The 25,169-nt window shown below is 37.2% G+C and overlaps 1 protein-coding gene across 1 annotated transcript in view; it reads right to left on the bottom strand.

The window, feature by feature from the left end:
• Nucleotides 1-3,886: 3,886 nt before the first annotated feature.
• Nucleotides 3,887-25,169, bottom strand: part of PPP1R14C (protein phosphatase 1 regulatory inhibitor subunit 14C) — a 115,030-nt gene continuing 93,747 nt past the window's right edge. Inside the window, exon 4 of the mRNA XM_072643691.1 lies at nt 3,887-5,584. Within this exon, the coding sequence (XP_072499792.1) occupies nt 5,510-5,584 (75 nt within the window). The 3' untranslated portion in view covers nt 3,887-5,509. The remainder of the gene's footprint in view (nt 5,585-25,169) is intronic.

Raw genomic sequence — 25,169 nt, 5'->3', positions numbered from 1 at the left:
CATCCCTCCGCCAATATTGTTTAATGCATTATTAAGCATCTAAAGCTTGAAGGAAATTTGTATCATGGCCAAGTCTGCCCTTATTTATCCAATTTGCCTAAGTAAAACACCAAAGAATCAGACTTCCCAGATCTAATTTCAAGCTGTTTAAATAACAATCCACCATTAAAATGCCAGTCTGGTACTGCAGTGTTGGGAACACCCACACAGCCAAAAGAGGTTAAAGAACAATGAAGTCTCCAAAAACAATTAGTCCCAGGGCAAGTTAGACCAGTCAACAAGAGAAGACTGTTCAGCATTCATTGTGGCATAAGAATGCCTTTGAAAAATGAAGCATTTCCAGCATTTGTCCCTGTAGGAGTGGAAACACCACAGAGCCTTGGCAGTCCATGCTCACACACCAGAGACGATGAGAAGTTCTCCATTATTTCATGGAAGGATTATGAGTTAATGCACAGCATGTTTTGTCCCGTTTTTCCACATGGAATGGCACTGTTTTTCTATACACTCTATACTAAACTGATTGGTTTGGATTAAAACAATTAAATGAATAGAAGGAGAAAGATGAAGGAAGTGAGAAAGATTCTAGTCTCTTTGTCTAATTCAGATGTGATATCCATGCAGCATCATTTAGCAAACAGTCCATCATTTAGACAGGCTTTAAAGGAAATCTAAGATAGTGTACACATATTTTTGAATGACATATACCTACCTTACTATCATGTCACATTATCATAGAACTATAGAGCTAGAACCAGAAGAGACAGTGAGAACATCTATTCCAACTCAATCATTTTACAGATGAAAAAACTGAGACCCACAGAGGGAGGCTGTGACTTGCCAAGATGGCACAGGTAGTGTGTATTTGAGGTGGGAAACCAGGTCTTCTGTCTCCATAGTCAGAGCTCTTTCCAATGGACCATGATGCCTCCTGTCATGGTAGGTGGAATTAGTGTTTCGATCTAGAACCCACCCCAGAATGACTTCCTTCCCATTAAGAATTCTGATAGCTGGATAACCCCTGGGTGCTCTACCAATTATGACCCAAATCAGAAACTGTTGAAAGGGAATCCTAGTTCTATCTACATGCTCTGAGGGCAAAGGTGAGGTGCAGTGAGACCCAACATTCCTGAAATTTCAAGCACAATTACCTCTAGGACTTAAGTTCATAACTTTTTGTGCCATGGACTCCTTTAACCATCCTTTGAAGCCAACGTAGATCCTTTCTCAGAATAATGTTTTTAAATGCATAAAACATATAATGTTACAAAGAAAAATAATTATATTTAAGTAGTTATCAAAAATTTTTTTTAAAACCACAAGTTTACATACCCCAGATTAAGAATCCATACATAGCCATCCCAGCAGCAGACTGACACCAGGAAGTCCTGGTCAACTCCATGAAAGAGATGGAGATATTGCTGGGAGGTGAGGGGAGTATGTAGGGAAGGGAACATTACCATTCTCTAAGGATGATTCAAAGGACTGCCTCATTATACCAAATCTTTCCTCTGCCCCAGTAGAATTCCATGGTACAAGGGTAAGTGTCAGGCTTATTCAAGCGACCCACTGCAACCTCAGAGGGTAAGGGCAATAGCAGAGCTTCCTGCTGCTTGTAGTGTGTGTGAGTGTGTGTGTGTGTGTGTGTGTGTGTGTGTGTGTGTGTGTGTGTGTTTCTGATAGACTGCAGGATCCCCTGAAGAACCTCCCCTCAGAGCCATAGGCAGGTATATGACACAATATGGTAAATCCCTGGCTCTAAAGTTCTCTTCCTTGAACAATCCTTGTGAGCTAATTGACAGTCTCATATTTTTGAAGAAGCTTTTATATTTTTTAGCTATTGAATAAACCAGTTCTGTGTAGTCCAGGACTCATAAAAAATTTTTTTTATCATGGCTCATAAAAATAATTTTTATGCCTCCCAAGAGCTTGAAAACTGTCATACATATATATAATTTTAAAATCCTTTCCCCCAAATTTGTCTTTTAGATTTTTTACAAAGACGTTGTACTGGTAGTATAATAGCCTTACTCATGGGCCCAGTCCCACTACTAATCAGTATGGGAGCTTTAACCTGCTCCATTTCTGACCTGGGACAGTCAGCTCCTACATAAGCAGCCCAGTATGTTCCCTCCTCCTTGCTTAGCACACACCATACTAGTGCCAGACTTGGTGTGAACTCCAGATTGGCTTTAGATCCTTACTGAAGCCCAGAATCCCTGGACTCAAGAGATTCACCAACCTCAGGCTCCCTGGTTGCACGTATTATAAGCATGTACCACCATGACCAAAGTTGGAATTTTCAATACAGATGAAAACTATTTACTTAGGATTTGGGATCGGATCCTAAGTCTGTTATTTCTTTCTTGGGTTATCTTGGGCCAGTCATGGAAGAGTTCTATGCCTGAGATTGCTGATCTTTAAAATGACAATTGTACTAAGTAGCCACTAAGTTCCCTTTCAGTTTTAAGTTTGGTTCTATGATTCTACAAACTTATTGCCAAGTGAATGTTTCAAAGCCATCCTACCATACTTCAAAGGAAAAGGGATGCAGCAGAAAGTTTATCCTAGAGCAGGCTATCTTCTATAACAGAAAGAGTTCCAGAATTAGAATCAAAGGAACAAAGTTCCAGTCTTGGCTCTTCTGCTTACTACATGTGTGACCTTGGTCAAGTCATTTTACTTTCCTGGAATTCAATTTCCCTATCTAGACTAAGTCAAAGGTTCTTAACTAGAGGTCCACAGACCTCCAAGGAGTCTGACTTTTTTAATGTTGATAAAAGTATTTTAATATAATTTTTCTTTGTAATCCTATGCATTTATTTGATTCATTATATCCATCACTTTCACAGGATTGCCAAAGAAATCCATGATGGTCTATATGATCCTTTCCAGTTCTAAATTTATTAACTTAGTGAAGAGGCAGAACCAATCTTCCCACCACTGAACTTGAGACATAGACAAGGAAACATGAATTCAAAATGCCCAATTTCCACCTTAAAGGTGGTATAGAAAAGCCCCAAAGTCAAAAGGTTTCATCATGCCTGCTGAGGAGCCACCTACAGAAAATGTGGACAATTCTGGAGGCAGATTTGATTCCATAAGAGATCTAAGAGGACAATATCTCCTCCAGGTTACTAATGGGTGCCATTCTGATGGACTTAGAAGTGAACCCAACTTTGGTCCAGAGAACACTAGGCTAAAAATTAAAAAATTAAATACTTCTGAATTTCCATTGTGCATGGTAGCTGTCTGTATTTTCCTCTCTAATTGGGGGTAGAATAAATAAATGTCAAAGAAATTTAAATCCATGTGTTAGTATGATGGGTACCACAAATAATAATAATAAGCTAGCATAAAAAATGTATTGATCTGTGAATGAGATATATGATAATTTTTTTCTGTACTCATGATTCTAGGAATACAAGAAGTACAAGCCCACTTTAGGCACAAGCTAAAAGACAAGATCATCTGAGACTCACCCAAGCACCATACTTGGGTTTTTCAGACAATTGGGTGGAAATCCTGTATAATCTACTCTTGTTTTTCCTCTGGTGTGACCAAAAAAGAATTCTAAAATCAATATGAATATCTGATTAATAAATTCAATTAAACTTTCCAGGTAACTCCTATCAGATATAAAAGGGAAGCTAATTAAATAAGGGGTTCTTGGTCTAGGTAAGGGATTTAACTGGGATGATAATTAATCAAAGATAGTTGGCTCATTTCCTTCAATGAGCTAGAACCCACCAAAGCTAATGCTTCCACCTCCCCAATTTACAAAATGAGAAAACTAAAAGACTACAAATTCCTTGAAAATAAAAAAAAAATGAATTTCAATGCTTAGTACAAAAGATAGTTTGGCAAGACATACATATAACAAGAGTTGTAAGTTGTTCCATTTATTTGAGTAAATATCTTGTAAATAAATCATCGGTAAACATTACAAAATTAAATACATTTTAAAAAGCTTGCCAGTATACAGAAAATTCACAAACATATTTCTTTTGAAAAATAAAATATGTTCAGAGCACCCTTGATATAAAATGCCTGACTACTGTCTTCTTTTACGTGGTCACTTATGAACATCACATAGCAGATAAAGAATACCACACAAAGGAGCCAAAGGTCTACCTGAAGTGTTTTCTTCCCCCCACCCTTTATCAAACATGATCAGATAGCCATGCCATTACTGCAGACCTATTTTAATTATCTCACAAGGAGCAGGAATATACTACTGAAGAAAGGAGGATAGTTGACTTCCCAAGGACCAGTCCCAAAGTAGGGGAAAGGGTTAAGAAATGGGCACCATAGCTTTGCCCTATGATCCTGTGAAACCACTATGCCCTTACCCACATACTACATAGTGGGTCAGGAAGTGCCAGTCCTATTTGTAGCATGTTCTGACATCAATGCTTCCTAGAATTCGGTCATCAAAGAAGGTTGAGGCTTCCTTGCCTCCCTACAGCTCAATGGAACACTCCAATTGTCCTCCCTATGGGAGGTCTAGTGTCATCTCAGGCCCAGAAGCACCCAATATGCCTGAGACAGAGCTCTAACATGCTTGCTCGCTTTTGACCTGTTTTAATGGGAGAGACAACACACTGTATTTGGTTGAAAGCAGAGAACTAAATGCTACACAGTGCTTTCTTTTTCTGCAGTAAAACACTGTTCAGACAGTGCTGGCATTTCTCTATGGAGTTCCTATCAGAGCTTCAAACAAAGGGTTAACATGATTCCAAATTATTATGAATGAGGCAGTGAGGAAGAGACCTGGCAAAGCATCAGGACCAATAAACAAGATGAAGTCCATCCATAAGTTACGCCCTTGAAAACAGTAACAACCAAAAATTGAAGTGTAGCTTCCTGAAAGAACTGATACATTTAATGTCTTCACTTTGGTGCATAAAGTGAATTTTTTTTAAATCTCAGCACCTGCATTAAGAATGTGAAGTTGCGCCTCAAAAACACATGTGCTGCAGTCTCCAGTTAAAGGATGACCAAACATCGATTCCATCCACAGGAAATAATACTCATATCCACAGTGTAACATAATTGTGTATATACAAGTACAAGAAATTGGACGTTTATGAGTCAAATATACAATTGAGGGGGAAAATATTACCAAACTATCTATAACAAAGCTGTTCTCCCTGCTCTATAAGGTTACAAACACCCTCCCACTTGCCACATAAGATAGGGCTGTCCATGTCGGCTACCAAGAGGCCTCCATCAAATCCCTGGGCTTTTCCATCTGGTTGGATAATCCTCCATTGACAGTTGTGCTGCATCCAAAGCACTGATAGCTTTGATTAAAAAAAAAAAAATCTAAAAAAAATCCATAAAAACAAATAAGAAACATCCATGGATAAAATGTCTAACAGAGGAAAAAGAAAAGTTGCTCAGAAAGACAACAATTTTTTCTTTTAAATAAGTGTCTTCTTGTGGTCAAAATCCCATTTCCCTTTCTGTGTCCCTTGGAGAGAATTCTACTCTCCATGCAAAAAAATTATATACTCTTCTTTTGGGGAGGACTCAGTTTCCTCATGCCTCTTATCCGAGATAGCAGTTCTTTGATAAATTCCTAAGAAAGAAAAAGAAAGCAGAGAGAAGCAGTTAGTATCAAGGATGACTCCATTTCAATTAGTCTTCTGTTGATTTGTTTAAAGTAAATGGAAATGAACTGCAGTTGCCGCCAGTTTCAGACTTTGGCCCTTCAACCTGTATATTCTAAAGGGTACCCTCCAAGACCCATATAAACAAGCAACTTGGGCTTGTCAGAGAGGGAATAAGGCAGTGTGACCAAAAAATTCTTTGCATATTTTTAACCTTGATATTCCCCATTTCTTTCTTCTGACTTACTTGCTTTCTTAATCACCACTACTTCTGCACTGAGATAGAAAGGGATCCATGCTGAGTCGATGGCATATCATTTAAAAATCTTGGACTACCCTGTTTTTCTTTAATTTGCAGCATTTTCTAGGATGGGAGAATGTTGTATTTCTCCCTACTGAAGTCATTCTTGGCTTTAACTTCTCAATATTTTTTAAAGGCCCAATGTATTTATAGCTACCCACTTTATTGTTCTGTCTTAAACAATATTCTTATTCTTCACCAATGAGAGTTCCAATTTCCTTAATACATTTTGCTTTAGGAACCTATCACTGTGAGCAATGCTGATTTCAGTATGCAGGTGATGATTTTTTTTTTTATGGAAGGGGCAGAAGCACAAACCATATAATTTATCTTACTGACAACTTTAGTAACATTTCTGCATTAAGTAGACAAAGTTCTTATTTAAAAGTCACAGGCTGAAGTCACATAAATGGTAATGTTCTCTGGAGCATTACCCTTCTAGGCTTTACAGTAAGTTGGACTTCATTAATTCAGATTGTTTCAGTAAGTCAACATGGTATATATATGAGAGAAGTACAGTGTTCTGGAAAATATCATTGAAAGTCTGCCAGTTCAGATGTCAGAAGAACCAAGGTCTAGTCCCAAATCTGTCACTTATTCACTATGAGCCCTTGAGAAAGTAACTCAACCTCCTAGACCTCAGTTTCCTCACTGTATATTGAACCAGATGATCTCTGAGATTTATTCCTGCTCTAACATCTAAAGTTCTACAATTTTCATTGCATAAAAAAATTTGAAATAAGTAATATCACTTATGAACTCAGGATTCATGTTTATGGTACATAGGATAATTCCATCCTACTGTTAAAGGACCATAGGATTCAAAACTGGAAGAGATTTGTATGATATTATGATATTAAGAAAGTGGGGAAGCAAGTGTCAGAGGGGCCCTGAAAGGCATCTTGGGCTAAACAGAGGAAAAGGTTATACCCTTTGACTTTAACAGTGACACCTACTCTTCCCACCTTTGATGCTGGTGCTAAATTGTCCTTAATGACCATTTTGTCAAGCTCATTTCCTGATATGACAGTGAGTGTAGTTAAAGCCACCATGGTTTAGTTAGATGCCTTCATTTTATAGATGGGGAAACTGAGATCCAGAGGTGTTAAATAACTGATCCAGGATTACACAGAAGTGAGGTCAAGTTCAAACCCTAACCTTCTCTTCAAATCCAATGTTCTTTCATTTTTTTCATTTTGCTTATTCCTTTCTTTGTAATAATTTAAAACATGCTGCACAAAATCACTAACTCAGACTTGGCTAATTCACAAAAATTTAAGTATATATATATATATATATATATATATATATATATATATATATATATATAATGGATAAAAAAGATAGAAGTGTTATTCTGCTTGTAAAAAAAAAAACTACCTGAGAAGATTAGCACTGTTATTTTTTGTGCATAACTTTTATGCCAATTAAAAGGAATCTTTATTCATTAGAGCAGATGCTTCTAGAGATTCTCTACTTGGCAACGTTTGGCAACAGATAGTTCACTTTACTCCATGTACAAGACATGAACAAAGCAACATCTCTTCTACCACATATCCTATACATCAGATCTTTACCTTTTTCAAAATGGAGCACTCTCTCTGCCTCCTTTTCCCTCCTTCAAACAAACAATATTTGACTATATTTTCAAAAGCACATTCTACTACTAAATTGCCTGGGAGAGCTTTCCACATGCAACATGCAAACATGCCCATGCCTCCCTACTTCTTAAAAAACTTTTATTTGATCTTGTCATCCCCACAAATTATCATCCTAAATCTCTCTCTTCCCTTTCATAACCAAAATCCTAGAATGATCTACATTTTCATACTAATATTTCTATTTTCTTACCTCTCATTCATTTTTTTGCAATAAATATAGTAATTTTATTAATGGTACATAGTATAGGACTTAATTATGTTTCTCCCCATACTACAGGGGTGCGCCGGGCAGGGGTATGTGGAAGGATTATGAGATTTCCAATATAGGGAAATAGAGTTGTAGTATGGACTCCCCATGCCGTAACTCCTCTTTTTCCTGGAAATGAAGATTCATGGCTTTCTACTTTATGTTTTGAAGCCTATGTAAACCATAGGATCTACTAAACCATGATGGCTTTAACCACACTCATTGTCATACCAGGAAAACAAAATGGTCATTAAGGACAATTTCAGTACCAGAATCAAAGGCAGAAGAGTGAAGGTCACTGATAAGGCCAAAGGATGCAACCTTTGCGCGTTCAGCGCCAGATGCCCTTCAGAGCCCCTCTGACACTTGCTTCACCAGTATCTTAATATCATAATATCAGACAGTTTTCTCTAGGCAACAGGTCAAATCCATAACAGACACACTGGAAGAAGGAACATAAGAAGGTCATTCCTACAAGCTTCCCATCCAGCTCAGGAAAAACCTTTCCCACAGCTTTTGCAGCACCAGCAGAAGCAGGGATGAGGTTTTACACAGCACCATACCCATCATACCACAACTTGCCATATGAATCATTTACTGTCTTCTGGATAGCAGTAATAGCATGGATTGGGTCCTGAATCTTTCCCCAATGCCAAAATCATCATGGATGACCTTGGTCAGGGATGCTAAGCAGCTGGTAATGTAGGAAGCATTACTGAATATCTTATCTTTCTCATGGTTCATTCCTATCACAAATATAGAGGCATCAGTCAAAGAGGCATATGTGATGACATGCTTAGTTCCACCTTTGAAGGGAGCCCCAGCATTTTCCAAGGTGGCACGGACACTAATGGACTCTACATTGAGCTCCAGCATCTCTACATTTAATACTGATGGAATTGTGCTCTCAGAAGATAGCAATGCCTTTTCCATTCATCACTAACCTTCTATTCTCTGCCTTTATGATACCCTTGAACTTGCCATGGGTAGAATTATATTGAAACACACAAACATGTAGATGAGACCAATGAAGTGGTTGGTCATTGACAGCCACAACATCCATTCTGCCCTAGGCAAATTCACCCAGTTATCAGGCACCCAATACAGCCAAATCCATTGACATTGACCTTCACTCTCTTGTCTCAGAAAAACAGCTGCAGTAGCAAATCCTGGCACCAAGACTGGAAGAAGAGCTTCTTAACCTCTTGCAATCTGGCTTCTAAACTTGTCATTGGACTAAAACTTCTGTCCCTTGGACACTGATAGGTTAACTGACTTGCACAGCATTACATAGTCAGTATAGACAAATATTGCTAATAACCTTTCAATTGCTGAATTCAATAGTCTTTTCTCAGTTCCCCTCCTTTTTGACTTCTATTCTACCTTTGATACTGCTAATATCCTCCTGGAAAAGAACTCCCTTAGCTTTTTGGGACACTATTTTCTCTAGGTTCTTCTGCCTGCTCCTTCTGACTTTCCCTTATTGAGTCCCCCATAAGTAGGAATATCCTCCTCTTATCCTTCTAAAACCCATCTCTACAATTCCTACAGGTTTGATTATTACCTCTAAGCAGATAACTCTCAGATCCATATCTTCACTCTTACCTCTTCTGAGCTCTATCTTCTTTACCAAGAGTGTGATGAACATTTCTACTTGGACATGCCTCAGGAATACCAAACTTAATACATCTAGAACATAACTCATTGTCTTTCCCCCTTCTCTTCATCTAAGCTTCCCTGGTTCTGTTGAGAGCATCACCAACCTTCTGATCACTCAGCTGTGGAACCTCCAGTCACCCTCTTGTCTTCACGTTCCATCATCTATATCCAATGAATTGCCAAATCATGTACATTCAGTCTCCAAATTGTTTCTCACATCCCCATGGCATAATTTAAGTAGTGGTTACCCCTCACCCAAATAATGTCAATAGTCTCTTAATTGGCCTCCCTTTTTCCAGTCTCCTCACTCTTCACTCCATCCTCTGCACACATGCCAGTTGTGCCCATGTCACTTCACTGCTTAAAAATCATTAGTGGCAGTATAGCCTCTAGATGGAAATACAAATTCTCTCTCTGGCACTAAAAATCCATCTCAATCTGGTCCCAGCCTACCTTTACAAATTTATTTAAAACTATTCCCCTTCAACTACTCTATATTCCAGCCAGACAGGCTTATTTGTTTTGCCATATACATAGCATTCAATCTCCTAACTCTGTGCCTCTGTAGAGATCATCACCCATGCCCAGAATGTACTCATCTCATCTCTTAAACTACTTTGCTTCCTTCTCCAAAGATCTGCTCAGGTACCACTTCTATAGAAAAATTTTCCTTATTTTCTTGCTTGTTCATTTTCTCTCCTTCATATTATTTTGTATTTCTTTCTATCTGGAGAGTATATCCCCAGAGGAGGTCATAAACTCTCTGGGGAAGAAACTGGTTTTCATATTTATCTTTTATCCCAAGTATCTAGAACAGTGCCTAATACGTAGAAGGTACTTAAGAAATATTGGATGAATTATTTAGTCAGTATATGTGGTAGAAGAAAAGAGGAGAAGGGGAAGAGGGAAGAAGATTCCACATATTAAGATGAACATTTTTATAAGTACCCCAAGTTCTTTTATCTCATTAAAATGCAGAAAAACACAAACAAAATTTCTGTATTAATCTATTTATTTTTTTAAAAAAAACTATGATTCAGTGCCTTTTATGTTTGAGTCACTAACTTGAAGAGGAATAAGGCCTCATGGACCTTATAATCTAAGATGTGTCAAGGGACCTGGTTTGCTCAGCAGATGGAAACAAAGAGTGTCTAATCTGGTGCTCAGAGGCTTAGCCTAACGTCATTTTCAGTTCAATTCAAGTCAATTTATTAAATGATGTCTATGATTTAGGCACCAAGGAAAGAAAAAGAAAGTGGAAGAAATGCTGTACTCATCTTTTTGTTAAACTGGAGCTGGGATTTCACTGGCATAGTGAATGTCCCATGAAGAAATTCTCTTCCATGCAGATGAGCACCTGCTCTGCCATTAGAAGTCTTTGTGTGACAAAATACAACACCCATTCCTATTAAAAACACTGGAGAACATAGGAAGAAAGGGAACTTTCCATAATATAACAAGCAGCATCTATCTAAAACCTTCAGTAAGCATTACATGCAATGGGGATAAGCTAGATGCATTCCCAATAAGATCAGAGGTGAAACAAGGATGTCCATTATCACCACTATTATTCAATATGGTACTAGAAATGTTAGCTGTAACAATTAGACAAGATAAAGATACTGAAGAAATAAGAATAGCCAAAGAAGAAACTAAGTTATCACTCTTTGAAGATGATATGATGATTTACTTAGAGAATCCCAGAGATTCAAGTAAAAAAACTACTTGAAATAATAAACAACTTTGGCAAAGTTGCAGGTTACAAAATAAACCCACACAAATCTTCCGCATTCCTATATATTAGCAACAAAGTCCAACAGCAAGAGATAGAAAGAGAAATCCCATTTAAAGCTAGGGTAGACACTATAAAATACTTAGGAGTTTACCTGCCAAAACAAACCCAGGGATTATATGAACACAATTACAAGATACTTTTTGCACAAATAAAGTCAGATTTAAGTAAGTGGAAAAACATCAGTTGCTCATGGGTAGGCCGTGCTAATATAATAAAAATGACAATTCTACCTAAATTAATTTACTTATTTAGTGCCATACCAATTAAACTAACAGATAATTATTTTCTAGAGCTGTCTAAAATAATATCAAAATTCATTTGGAAGAACATAAGATCCAGAATATCAAAAGAACTAATGAAAAGAAATGCTTGGGAAGGTGGCCTAGTGCTACCAGATCTCAAATTGTACTATAAAGCAGCAATTATCAAAACCACTTGGTATTGGCTAAGAAAGAGAGGTAGACAAGTGGAATAGACTTGGCACTCAAGACACAGTAAGCAAGGAATATAGCAACCTCCTGTTTGATAAACCCAAGGACCCCAGCTTCTGGGATAAGAACTCACTGTTCGACAAAAATTGCTGGGAAAACTGGATAACAGTGTGGCGGAAATTAGGCATAGATCCATGCCTGACACTGGACACAAGAGTAAAGTCCAAATGGGTACATGATTTAGGTATAAAGACTAATATCATGAATAAACTGGAAAAGCAAGGAATAGTGTATTTACCAGATTTATGGAGAAGGGAAGAATTTTTTACTAAAGAAGAGATAGAAAGCATTATGAAATGAAAGATGGATCATTTTGATTACATTAAACTAAGAAGTTTTTGCACAACCAAACCCAATGCAACCAAAATTCGGAAGGATGTAGTAAATGGGGAAAGAATTTTTATGGCTAAGCTCGGGGATAAAGGCCTCATTTCTAGAATATATAGAGAACTGACTCAAATGTATAACCATACAAGTCATTCCCCAATTGATAAATGGTCAAAAGATATGAACAGGCAATTTTCAGAGGAAAAAATTAAAGATATCTATAATCATATGAAAAAATGCTCTAAATCACTTTTGATTAAAGAGATGCAAATCAAAACAACTCTGAGGTAACACATCACACCTATAAGATTGGCAAACATGACAGAACAGGAAAATGATAAATGTTGGAGAGAATGTGGGAGAGTTGGAACACTATTTCATTGTTGGTGGAGCTGTGAGCTCATCCAACCATTCTGAAGAGCTATTTGGAACTATGCCCAAAGGGCTACAAAAATGTGCATACCCTTTGACCCAGCAATATCACTACTAGGACTGTATCCCCAAGAGATCATAAAAATGGGAAAGGGTCCCACATGTACAAAAATATTTATAGCAGCACTCTTTGTAGTTGCCAAAAACTGGAAGTCAAGGGGATGCCCATCAATTGGGGAATGGCTGAATAAATTATGGTATATGAATGTAATAGAGTACTATTGTGCCATAAGAAATGATGAACAAGAAGACTTTAGAGCGGCCTGGAAGAACTTATATGATCTGATGCTGAGTAAAAGGAGCAGAACCAGGAGAACTCTGTGCACAACAACGACCACAGTGTGCGAGACTTTTTTCTGGTAGACTCGGAATTTCGTAATAACGCAAGAACTTATTAAAAAAGAAAATCCCAGTGGTAGTTTTCTAAGGCAAAATGCCTTCCACACTCAGAGAAAGAAATATGGAAGTCATTTGCAGAATGTAGCAGATTATGTTTGTGTGTGTGTGTTTTTGTGTATCATGTTTTGATTTGTTATATGATTTCTTCCATTTATTTTAGTTTGACTACATAGCATGACTATAGTGAAAATGTACTCAATAGGAAAGTATATGTAGAACCTATACAGAATTGTATGCTGTCATGGAGAGGGAGAGGGGTAATTGAGTGTAGGTGTGGGGGGATAAAATCTTAATTTTATGGCAGTGATTGTAAAACATTAAAAAATAATAATAATAAAATAAAATTTAAAAATAAAAAATAAAAAAAGAAGTCTTTGTGAAGTCTGAGAAGTTAAATGATTTGTCCAACATTATATAGTATAGATCAAAAGTACAACTTGAATTCAGGTCTTCCTGACTCTAATACCATATTTCTATCCACAATCTCACACTGCTTTTTTAATACAAAATATATACAAAATATATTTTTATATTTTTTTAATATAAAATATTTTCAGGGATGATGGCATTAACAATTGGCAGGTCATCCAATCTCAAAATGAGGAGGGGTCTTAAGAGTTATCTAGTCTATCCCTCTAATTTTACTTATGAGAAACAGAGGTGCATTTCACAAATATCCTGGTTTGTCATTATACAAATATGAAGTATTATTTATTATTATCAATTATTATTACTTTCTTAGAAGTGATTCCATGGCTAGGGACAAAACAGTGGCTGCAAAGATACTACCCTGCAGTGGTAGCACAAAGGAAAAAGTGGTAATATTAACAGCAATGCACATTAGGGAGCTCTTTGTGCTTAACAAAGTACAGAATAGACCTTATAGAGAGGTGATGGGCAACGTATGCATAATAAGACATATTAGGGCACATTGTGAACACATGAGAATTAATTTTGTTTTACTATGAATGTTTGTTGCAGGACTTTCCCCCATTTTTAGAGGGGGAAGTGAAAAGAAGAAAAACTGAATACTTGATTACTGAAAAAATAAAATTTAACTTAAAAAAATGAAGCAGGGAACAGAAAGGCTGTTAAGGCAGAAACCACAATAGACGAAAACAGGTTGACTATCGGGTTGTAGGAGAATATACTTGGGCTTGAGGAAAGGAACAAGTATGGTACCCATCTAATATGAGGGTTAATTTTAGCATCCAGTTTAGTAAACCTTAAAATTGGATTGGCCTTTCTTCTTGCCCAGCTAGAGAAGCAATAGCATCTGTATCAACTTCCTTGCCAGATTCCCTCTTTCTGGCATCTCCTTCCTTTGTTCTATTACACAGGCTGTCGCCCAAATACAATATCTGTACTTAGTTTGAGGAAGCATTAGGTCTTGTCAGATGGCTTAGTATTATTTTCCATTCCATTCTCCAAAACCAGCATTCAGGCATTGTGAGTTCCTCAAAGGAATAGTGTTATAAAGTGTCAGAACCAATGTACAGGATGTATAAAGATGCATCTATAAGAACACCTAATTCCACACTTTACTTCTGGCCTGAAAGTCATCATCAGGTTCTTTTTACATGTAAGGTAGTAGTAGTAGTAATAGTAGTAATAGTAGTAGTAGTAGTAGTAGTAGTAGTAGTAGTAGTGATAGTAGTAGTAGTAGTAGTAGTAGTAGTAGTAGTAGTAGTAGTAGTAGTACCTACGTCTGCCAATTGAACCTAAGTTCTAGAATATAAGGGAAGGATCTGTTCCCTTTTTGTGTTTGTATCCTAGGGCCAGACCAGTGCCTGGCAATTAATAGGAGCTTAATAAATTCTTGTGAGTTGCTTGAAACTAGCTAGCTGATAAATCTGGGATTTAGTCCATGCTCTGTCATTAAACTCACTGGGTCACCTTTGTAAGGCACAAAACTTTTTATACCTTAGTTTCCTTGTGTGTAAAATGAGGGAGTTAAACTAGATGATTTCTGAGGTCCCTTCTACCACTAACATTTTCTGTCTGGAAAACTGGGATAATACCTGTCATTCCTACTTTGTGAAATTGTTATCAGGCTAAAAGGAGAGAGTAGACATGAAAGTGTTTTAAAAGTTAAAATTAATATTTTTATATTTTAAATCTATACCACAAATAGGATACATAATATAACATATTATGTATTATAAAATATATTATTAAATTGCACATTAATATGCAAATATAAACACTCTTATTAGAACTTCAAAAAGAAATAGGAATATAGATATAACACTGGGAAGAATCTTTGAAACTATCTAATACAATGCCCCCATTTTACATATAAAGAAACTGAGAACCAGAGAAGTTTCAGGACTTTGTCAAAGTCACATAAGGAGCAGGGTCAGGATTTAAATCCAAGTCCTCAGATTCCAAGTACAGAGTTCTTTCCAAATGGTCTGCATTAACTTGGAACATCTGACTCAAAGAACAGTCCAATATTTGTTTCAGTTTCAATAATTAGAATGTTTTTTAAATGTTTTAAAGATTCTAAAATCATTTGTTTTCTAACCAATGAAATCCTCTTTCAGAAGGCTACCATGATTTCTGATTGGCTTCTGGTCATCATCTGCACCCATCATTTCAAAAGCAGCATCTTCTTTAGATTTACTAAGCAAGTTCTCAGAATGTCAGATGGAAATACTAGGCTAATCTTTTCAGTGATAACAGAAAAGGAAAAAAAAGCTATCTCCTGACTACATCTCAACAATTATTTATCTAGTGAGATTACTAACTGCCCCAAACTCCATTAGATCTTGATCACTGTTCGGAATGGTGAAAGGTTCACTGCAGCTCCCTGAAGGAAGCTGATTATTCTTGTTATGGGGGAGGAGGGATTTATGATCATGAGATTTGTATTGGGTGAAGGAGGGAGGAAAAGAGGACAGAATGAACACATCAGAGAAAAAGAACTTGAATTATAAAGATTCTTTGAACCAAATGCCCTGTTTAGGTGCAGAAGAGGTCATTTAATGTGAACATTCTGACTTTTAAACTAAGGACTTAATTTCTGGGATATACTATTCAAATCAGGACCATGCTAGCCTGACTGCACTGAGACAAATGCAATCAATCCCACCTTCCCTGTGGAAAAGGTTTGATTAAGGGAGGTGAGATTGTGTTACGTGATATCCATGAAAACAGCCGGCAGCTCGGGTCAGGCTGTTATCTTGTGGACTGAGGAGCCAATGGGAGTCTCCTCAGATGAAGCAGTGAGTGGTGCCAACAACTCACATTTCCCTGACTCTGGATGTTGTCACTTCAGTCCTGTTTCAGACAACAAAAGATGTCATCTCTCTGAACACCAGGCTGGCCTTACTCCTCATTCACCAGGGTAGCTCCAGGAATTTCTACAATATTTTCCCTTTCTGGATTCTATTTGGCGTCTCTCTTTCCCTTGATCTGTTCCTTACACTATCATCAGAATCTCTCTTCCACAAAGGGACCTAGACTTTCTAACCCTCCCTCTTTAAAGCATCACCGTAGGCCTAAGCCTGTCCTTCAGATCAGACACAAAATGTTTGACAGTGGACTTAAAAGCATTCCTTTTCTGGCATTTCCTGACCACTTTACCCACAAACACACATCCCTATCAGATATTTCAGCACCATTTTCCTGACCCACACAATGAGTTCTTGCCAAGCAAACTTCTTAACTATCCCCAGCTAACCTTTCCCTCCCACTTTTGCCCTTTTCCACCCTCTAAGCCTGTGGTCATGTCAATCCTCCCAAAATCAAAATGCTTTCTTATCCTCCCCTCAACCCTAAACTATCCCTTCTTTCAAATTCAACTCAAAATTTACTCCTGCCATAACACCCTTTTCCTCCTGACCTGGGCTGCCCTCTACTAACTGCAGTATGGTCAATATCCCCTTCTCAAAGTTCTGTCCTATAGACCTCCACCTTTACCTGAGTGCTGTGTTCACTGTCCCTTTTAGACTGTCATCACTTCCAGAAGGAGGAACTATTTCTTGTCCTTGTAAAATTGCTTTCCCCACAATGCATAATAAATTGCATCACTCACAGAGAGCAATGAGTTAACATTCTGGGTGGGAAATTGTTTCATTTGGCAGATAGTTCATGCTGTTTCAGCTAACTTACATTTGTACAAACCAAAAACAAAAACAAAAACCAATCAAAGGAATTGGAATCCAATACAGCAGAGCCAAAACTGCTTCTCAAGCATTTTCAGATGGGCAGGGGAAGGTTGTGCTTGTCCACAGAAGGGCAGAGGACAGTTCCATTGAGAGGAAGGTCTCCACTGGGACAGGAGACAGTGTGATACCAAGTCAGAGGGGACAGGAGAGAACATTTGTGTAGGAAAGAGCAAGGTAGTGCCAAGAATAGCCCCACCTTGGGTGTAGTCACACATAAGGATAGGTGGTTTGTCCCCTTTAGACACTTCTGGAAGGTGGCTATGTTTCTGGCTTCCAGAGTTCCCATGAATAGGAGGTATAGAATTGTCTAGTCTTAGAGAGAATATATTCTCTCTACTCTTCTCAAAGAAGAAATGCCAACTGACATGTCAGTGGTGTGGGGAAAATCTTCCTTACCCCAAAGCTACACGCACTCTGCAAGGTAGCACTCCAAACACATCAGTGTTACTGTTTTAGAAATACCAGAGTAGAAAAGAGTGATATGTGCAGGATTACTCCCTGAGATGGGCATGGTAAAATACTCCTGCAAGCCTACAAACATTCTTTTGTTGTTTGGTCAATGTTCTTTTCTTTAGCTGAGAAAACTTTTAGAGCCTTAGGCAACCACAGCTGATCACAACCTCTTATCTCTGGGCAGATAATGTAAGGGATAAAAGGAAGGGAAAAGAAAGATCAGTCACTTTTCTGCCTCCCATTTTCATAACAGTGGCTACCTTAGATTTTTTTTTGCCAGGCCACTTAGGAAAAATGAAGGAATAAGGATGTAGGGACAAGAATCTCTGAGGGTAATTAATAAATAGATGAAAATATTTACATGAAAAACATACTAAAATTAAAATGAACAACATGCGATGGCAGGTGGCAGGGGAAGGTTAATGATTGACAAGAAGAATGACAAATATTTGGTGAGAAATGGAAGTTGGCATCTTGATTAGGAGGGAAAAGAGAGAAAATGAAGAAGTCATGGAAAATAGAGAAAGTGCTATTTCTAATGGTCTTGGAAACCATGAGTCAATAAGCATGTATTAAGGGCTTACTATGTGCCAGCCTGCAATGTGCAGTTATCATTCATAGGATCCTTCTGACTCGCTACGTAAATAAAATCAAACCACTAATCACACACACACACACACACACACACTTTATTATATTTTTCTAAGAATAATATTTCTTCAAACATACTGTTGTACATTTCCAAGAAGATCTAGCAGCAACCATGAAAGTTGAGGGTTCCTCTGGTGCCTTAGCTACACTGACTCTATCAAAGAGAAAGCCATATTTTAGCCTTCCTCTAACCTAGTACAAGTGCTCTCCTCCTGATGCCCCCATGTCCCCATCCCAATGATCTCCATGGCTCCCAACTTCCACTCTCTCATAAAACCACATGCCAGAGGTGGCAGATGAACAAGCATTTTGTAATTATCAGCAGAGTTGGACATATGCTATATTTCCTTGGGTATTCAAAAAATGCATCTGTCAAAAATGTTGATGACAACATAAGAAAGATGGGTGTTTTTGACAACCGAGAAGAGGAACAATTGTCTTATTTCAAAGCTAAAAGTCTTTCTTTTTTTAAGTGCCTAAAACATTACTGATCTTTGCATGGCTTAGCCAGCAATAGAAATTCTGTGATTAACGAATGTTCCTAAGCAGTGTACAGCATAATGGGGAATACTGGGTGATAACATTCCAAGAAGCAGTACCCTTCCCTATCACTGTGTAAGAATGGGGAAAGAAAAACACAAAACAAGGATTCTGAAAGCTATCAGATTCTGTGCTATTTCCTCTGCGGCCACATCCCCTTCTCCAATTATGGTATCTCTGGCTACAGATCCCCAGTCTTCTGCATCCTCCCTCCTTCCCCCATTTACCACTATTTACCATTTCCTAATAAGTAACCTCATCATTTTCTTGAAAATTCTGATCCACAGGAGCCATCTGCTCCTGGTCAAGTCTCTCCCAGCAAAATGAAAGCAAAGCAAAGCAGAACCGAGATTGAGAGTTTTTAAAATGTGACATTCAATAGATTACTGAAGAATTAAACAGACCAAGCAGGGGAGAAAGAAATGTTTCCAAAGATACCAAGGTTCAGGTAAGGAATGATAGAAAATGAAAGGCAACCAACTAGTCTTTAAAAGGTGATAGTGATATTTCAAAAAGATTCTAAATGGTAAAGTCAGCTCTCTCAAAGGGTCAAATAAGCTGCTCAGAAATATAACAAACTCCGTTAGTAACTGAGTGTCTAGAATACATAGACAGTAAGGCAATACAAACGGCTACTGACTGAACACTGATTCTTAACAACCCAGGCTGGGGCCACCAGCAGGCCCACTGTAAAGCAGCAACAGGGTTATGTCTCAGTACGTACACCAAAGTCAAATCCACCATCGCCTACCACTTAAATATTTAATTTTTTCTTGTTTATCTTCACAGAGGCTAGTTTTCTATGTACACAAACCAGACCTCATTCCATTTTTCATTATCTGAAAAGAGGCTTAGGAAAATGTTAAGGGGAAGATATTTTTGTCATAATGACTTCTGCCAATATAATTTCCCAGTGGTCTTATCTGCATTCTGTTTTTCCCTTTGCTAACTCAAAACCTCTGATACTATGCTACCTATTCATTTTCTTGAAGAAGAAACAAGCTACCTTTAAAAATGAATTTGCCCTACTAATGAGGAACTTCTTATTAATCTGAAACCGGACAATTTTTCTTGGAATAAGTTATTTTGTAGAAACTCTAAGTATTCTATTTGTATTCAACAGTGAATTTATGACCAATTTTAATTTGTTTATGCTCAGCTTTATTCAGCCCCTCAGGCATCCACTCACAAATGGGATCCCCACAGTCCAAACACTTATTCATGGTATAGATCAAAATTGACAAATGATCTGATGAAAGTAAATTATATTTCAGAACAGGCAGAAATGACCATCTCTGTATTTTTATGAAAGTTATTATTCTCCAAAAAAAAGTTAGAAAGAATCATCGAACCATGGCCTCTGACACTCCTTATGTGACCCTAAATAAATTATGTAATCTTCCCCAGCTTTAGTTACTTTATTTGTAAAACAAGAGGATAGGAGTAAGGTCTCTGAGATCCTATGCAGCTCTCAATCTATGATCCCATGATTCATAACTCTTTCCAAGGTTCTCATTTTTCCTCTTTACAATAAAAAACATTCTCTATAAATATCTGAATATTTTTTCTTAGCGCTCACAGAACAAATTTAAATTTTATTATCATAATCTACATTTATAGTACAAAACAATCTCAAAGTTAAAGTCATAATATCTTTAAATTATATTCAGTCTTCTTTCCACAAAAGCAATAATTTATGTTTTCATCGCTTGTGGATTTTGAAATCATGAGGCTCCCTTCAATCACAATATGATGCCTGGCTACCAAGCCTCTGCCATCTTGAATTTTTTACTACTGCAGACAGTATTTGTTGGACATAAATTATACCAAAACAAAATTCCAACAGATAGCACTGTAATCACATTTTAGATTGCATATGTTTCCTGATTTTTCTTTTACTTTGACATTAATACTGTGTCTCTTTCAGAGTGAGTGTGGAACTGAGGTCAGCAAATAAATATCTTCTGACTATATGCCAAAGGCAAGTTCAGATGATCTTTTGGTTTTCTTGATCTTTAATTTTTTCATCTTTCTTACTATTCTTATAAACTTAGCAAACATGTATAAGGGAGCTGATCACTGAAAGTCCTGGACTTTCAACGATCAGTTTCCTAAGACACGAAATAATGATTATTCCAATTCAAAGATTCCTTTAGTGTTTAAAAAAAAAAAAAAAAAGGATGCTAGGAGATTAAGTCAGAACTAAATACCTTTTTTTCACAGGTTGAGTTAATAAATTTCTTTCTCTAAATCAACTCCAATCATGCCTTTATATTTCCCTACCTAATTCCCCTAATACCCAAGGCTTACACATTCAATGAGAGCTACTGATCGTCAATATCACTACTTCACAGCTGAGTATTATTTTCAAAGTCTTTCCCTGGGGTTGATTACAGAGTCTACTTGCTATTCAACAGCATTCCTCTGTGTTTCAGATGGTAGGTAACATGTTAACCAAGCAGTCTTTTCCATTCAGCCTTTCTATAGCTCACCTCTGGTTCTCCATGCTGACTGAGATGATCTCTCTTGCAGAAGCTCAAGGAGAGAACCAGAAACAAAATTCAGAAAAAGGTATCCATTACACAGTGGCCTATGTATGGACACTGGTGTCATTATCCATCAGGCTAATGAAGTCTCTTTTTTATGTTTTCTTTAGTAGTTATAGACTAAAATCCCCACTCAGTTAAGCTAAGCTATTAAGGATTGTTGCCTTGATTTCTTTTTTTTTTAAAATTCTTATATTTATAAATAAGCTAACAGACTATAATTTCTAGTCATAATACCATATCCTTTGATATTCTCATATCTTTTGAGCACTGATGCTCTCATAATTAAGAGGGCAGTAAAGGGTAGTAGAAAGTGACTGACAGGGTGTGGAGAAAGGACATCTATATGGTAGACTCAACTGTGCTGAGCATGTGCTGGAATTTGGAACAAGTACCTGATTGCTGAATTTCATGTGGCCTAGGACTAAAGTGTCTAACAATTCCTCCTCACTACATTATTCTATGGTCACTATTAACTGGGGCCTTTTTTGGAAGCTTAACTATTCAACATAGTACACCAAGACCCAATGCTTTTGAAGTTTCCCATCACCAGCTAAAGAAACTGTTCTGAAAGACGGACTTCATAGAAAGCGACGAGATGCCAGGATGCATCTATTTATGTACAACTCTCACACGCAGAGCTCTTGTTTATAGTGTTTTAAATGTCAAGGGTATGTTTTCTTTCGTGTTGCTACTGTGCCTACCACAACAAATTATTTCATAAGTAGTTTGTATTTGGTTATATATGTACATCATCCCCCTCCCAGATATGGTATAAGTTCCTTCTTGAGTTCAGGGACTTTTTTATTTTTATTTTTGTATCATCAGTGTTTAGGCACACAGTAAGTATTCAGTGAATGTGTGTTGATACAATGATGAAATTTAGGTTGTAAGATTATTAAATACTGTTCTTACACAGAGGGTAGAAGGCTGACAATCAGTTACTGAAAAAAGTACTGATATCAAAATCTGAATGCAGTTATTGAAAGCAATTCAAAAGAAGAGACCTCTACCTGCCAGGTTCTAATTCTTCAAGATTCTAAGGCAGCCTAGCCATAAGAAGATCAGTGGAAAATATAAGAAGAGATTGCTGTAGCAATAAACTGAGAGAGAGAAAGAGACATACACAAAGAGAGATGCAGCTATAACCAAAACACAAGGGGGAGAGACCAAGAAGAAATCTTCAGAGAACATCATTATCTCTCTAGGGGAAAGCTAGAATCGGATGTACATTTCACTACAAAGGAACACGGTGACAGTACCACAGTTTGGCAGATCACTGAGACCCAGAGCCACCCACCACAGCTCCTGGCTTAGTCAACCTGCATTCAGTCAGTGACACATGCCAAATTGTAGGCTTCAATGACAAAATGATAATCACTGAAATCCCCACTAACGGACAACAAAACCGATACAAGAAAGAAATTTATGGATTGGTTTCTACAACACTGAGAGAATCACTGAATTAAAAAACCAATGACTCCCGTAATAAATCTTCTCTATCGCTAGCGAATATTTATCTGGAAAAGGAGGACAGGAGAACTGGACTCAGGTTCTGGTTACACCACTAACTACCTGTTTGACTTGAAGCAAACCATTTAAATCTACATGGCTTTAGTTTCCTCATTTATAAAATGAAGACTTGGTTAAATGACTTCCCAGAATCCCTCTAACTATGAAAAAAATTCTTTGATTCAAATTCTAGCCAAGGTAGCTACCTGAATGGAGGCAAATGGCCCTGATCCCACATACTTACATCAGCAAAAACCTAAAATTAGCATCAGAACAGATAATGATCTAGAAATTTAAAAAGAAACTAGAGCATTTGGTTTATTCCATCTCAGAACTATACAAAAAGTCAGCCAAAAGTTCACAATTCATCAAAACGTGTTGGGAGAAGAAGGCAAATGGCAAAGCCAGCACTGATGCTGGCATATGAGTCCTTAACCTCCTAGCATGACCAGGGATACATGTATTCTTCAGGGTTCTGTGTCTGAGATAGCAAAAGCATAATGCTCCCCTGAAAAAACACCAGGGCAGTCATAAAGCCCCCCAAGGTAAGGCTCTTGGAGTGCCAGGGAAGCTGCAGGGACTAATGCAGGTATGAGAGTGGTCAGACTGAGATAACCCATGCACACAAAGATTTCAAAGTCCCAGATACTCTCCTAAGATACTAGAGAGGTCCATGAGTGCTATGAACCTCAAAGATCCAGGGGCCTAACTCCAGGAAAATGAAGGCAGATTAGGAACCCAGGTTCCAGAACAAGGCCAAGCAGGCCCTACTACGTCATCCAAAAGCATAGCAGGCAATATAGTCCCGGTCCTGACACAAAGCCTCAATTCAGGCACTAAAGCTGGAGAGAGGAGTAAATCAGAGAAAACACCAATCAATATAAAAATAAGTGAAAATCTAGAGATTCCCCCAAAATAAGAACTAAATAACTCCATAAAATCTATAAGTAGGAGACAAAAGGAAACATTTTTTTTTTTTTTGCTATTTTAAGATTACCTAGAAGAATGAAGCAAAGCAGGGGATGGATGGGGGGGAGCATTATTAGTGAAATAAAAGTATTATAGGAAAGAATTGAAGAGGGAAGAAAAAGCAGTAAACCTTATCTAAGAAATGGACTCCCTGAAAAGCAGAATAGACCAAAGAGAAATCAATGACTCTATGAAACACAAGAAATACTAAAATAAAATCAAGATATTGAACAAAAAGAAGAAATGTTTTATATCTAATATCAACAACAACTGACTTGGAAAAAAGTAAAGGAGAGATAACTTAAGAATCCTTGGACTCCCTGTAAATCATGATAAAATAAAAATGATAATGATAAAGCCTGGGCACTGTATATCAAGAAATCATAAATTAAAAGTGCCCAGATCTAATAGAATCAGAGCGTAAAGACAGAAAGAACCACTGATCAAGAATCCAAAGGAACCCAAAAGGAAAAGTCCCAGCAATGTCATAACCAAACTCCAGAGCTTTCATGTCAGAAGAAAAATACTCAAAATATCCAGAAAAAAGCTGTTCAAATTATAAGAAAGTACAGTCAGGACCACATGAGAATTGGGAGCATCTACTGTAAATGAGAGGAGATCTTGGAATATAGTACTCCAAAATGATACAGGCTTACAACCAAGAATAACTTACCCTGCAAGTTGAATATTATCCTACTTGATGGCAGAGACAATCTTCTTTATCTGTGGATTCTCAGTGTCTCACACTATAATGGGTTCTTAATACATATTAACTGAATTGTACTGAATTTGAATCTTACACACTTTCTGTTGTAAAGCATTTTTCTCTTAGTATTTAAGATAACTTCAAAAAATTCATTTTGCACTATACAGTCACTCACAGTCTCATTGTGATCTCTCTGATATTGCAAATAACTCTGCAGAGGAATATTATCTTGCTTAAATTTTGCTTAACTGCTATAGTCATATATTAGACAAATTTCCTTTACAGATAGTTTTTGCACCTGGAATGAAAATATTGCAGCTTTCCATTATCTTTATTTATAGTTGCTTAGACTATTTAAATACTTTATAACTCTATATTAAATCCTGTAATCTTTCATATAAATATCCATTTGTTTTCACTTCTAAAAGCACTTGGTATATATGTATATGTATGTGTATATATATATATATATATACACATATATATATGTATATAAGCTGATTAAGTAGCCACACAAAGCTCAGAATTACACAATAATCTTCTAGGTTAGACAGGTATAATCCCTTGGCAATATATATTTTCCAAATTTGTAATTATAAAGCTTAGACTAGAGTAATTCCATTTCCTCAGCACTTCCTATAAAGTTGAGATTTGTATATAGAAAATATTCAGTGAGTGCATTTCTATTTGTTT

Source organism: Notamacropus eugenii, chromosome 2 (assembly GCF_028372415.1).
Source record: "Notamacropus eugenii isolate mMacEug1 chromosome 2, mMacEug1.pri_v2, whole genome shotgun sequence".
NCBI lineage: Eukaryota > Metazoa > Chordata > Mammalia > Diprotodontia > Macropodidae > Notamacropus > Notamacropus eugenii.
The sequence above is the reverse complement of the archived record's forward strand: the minus strand, read 5'-3'. Positions and strand labels throughout refer to the sequence as shown.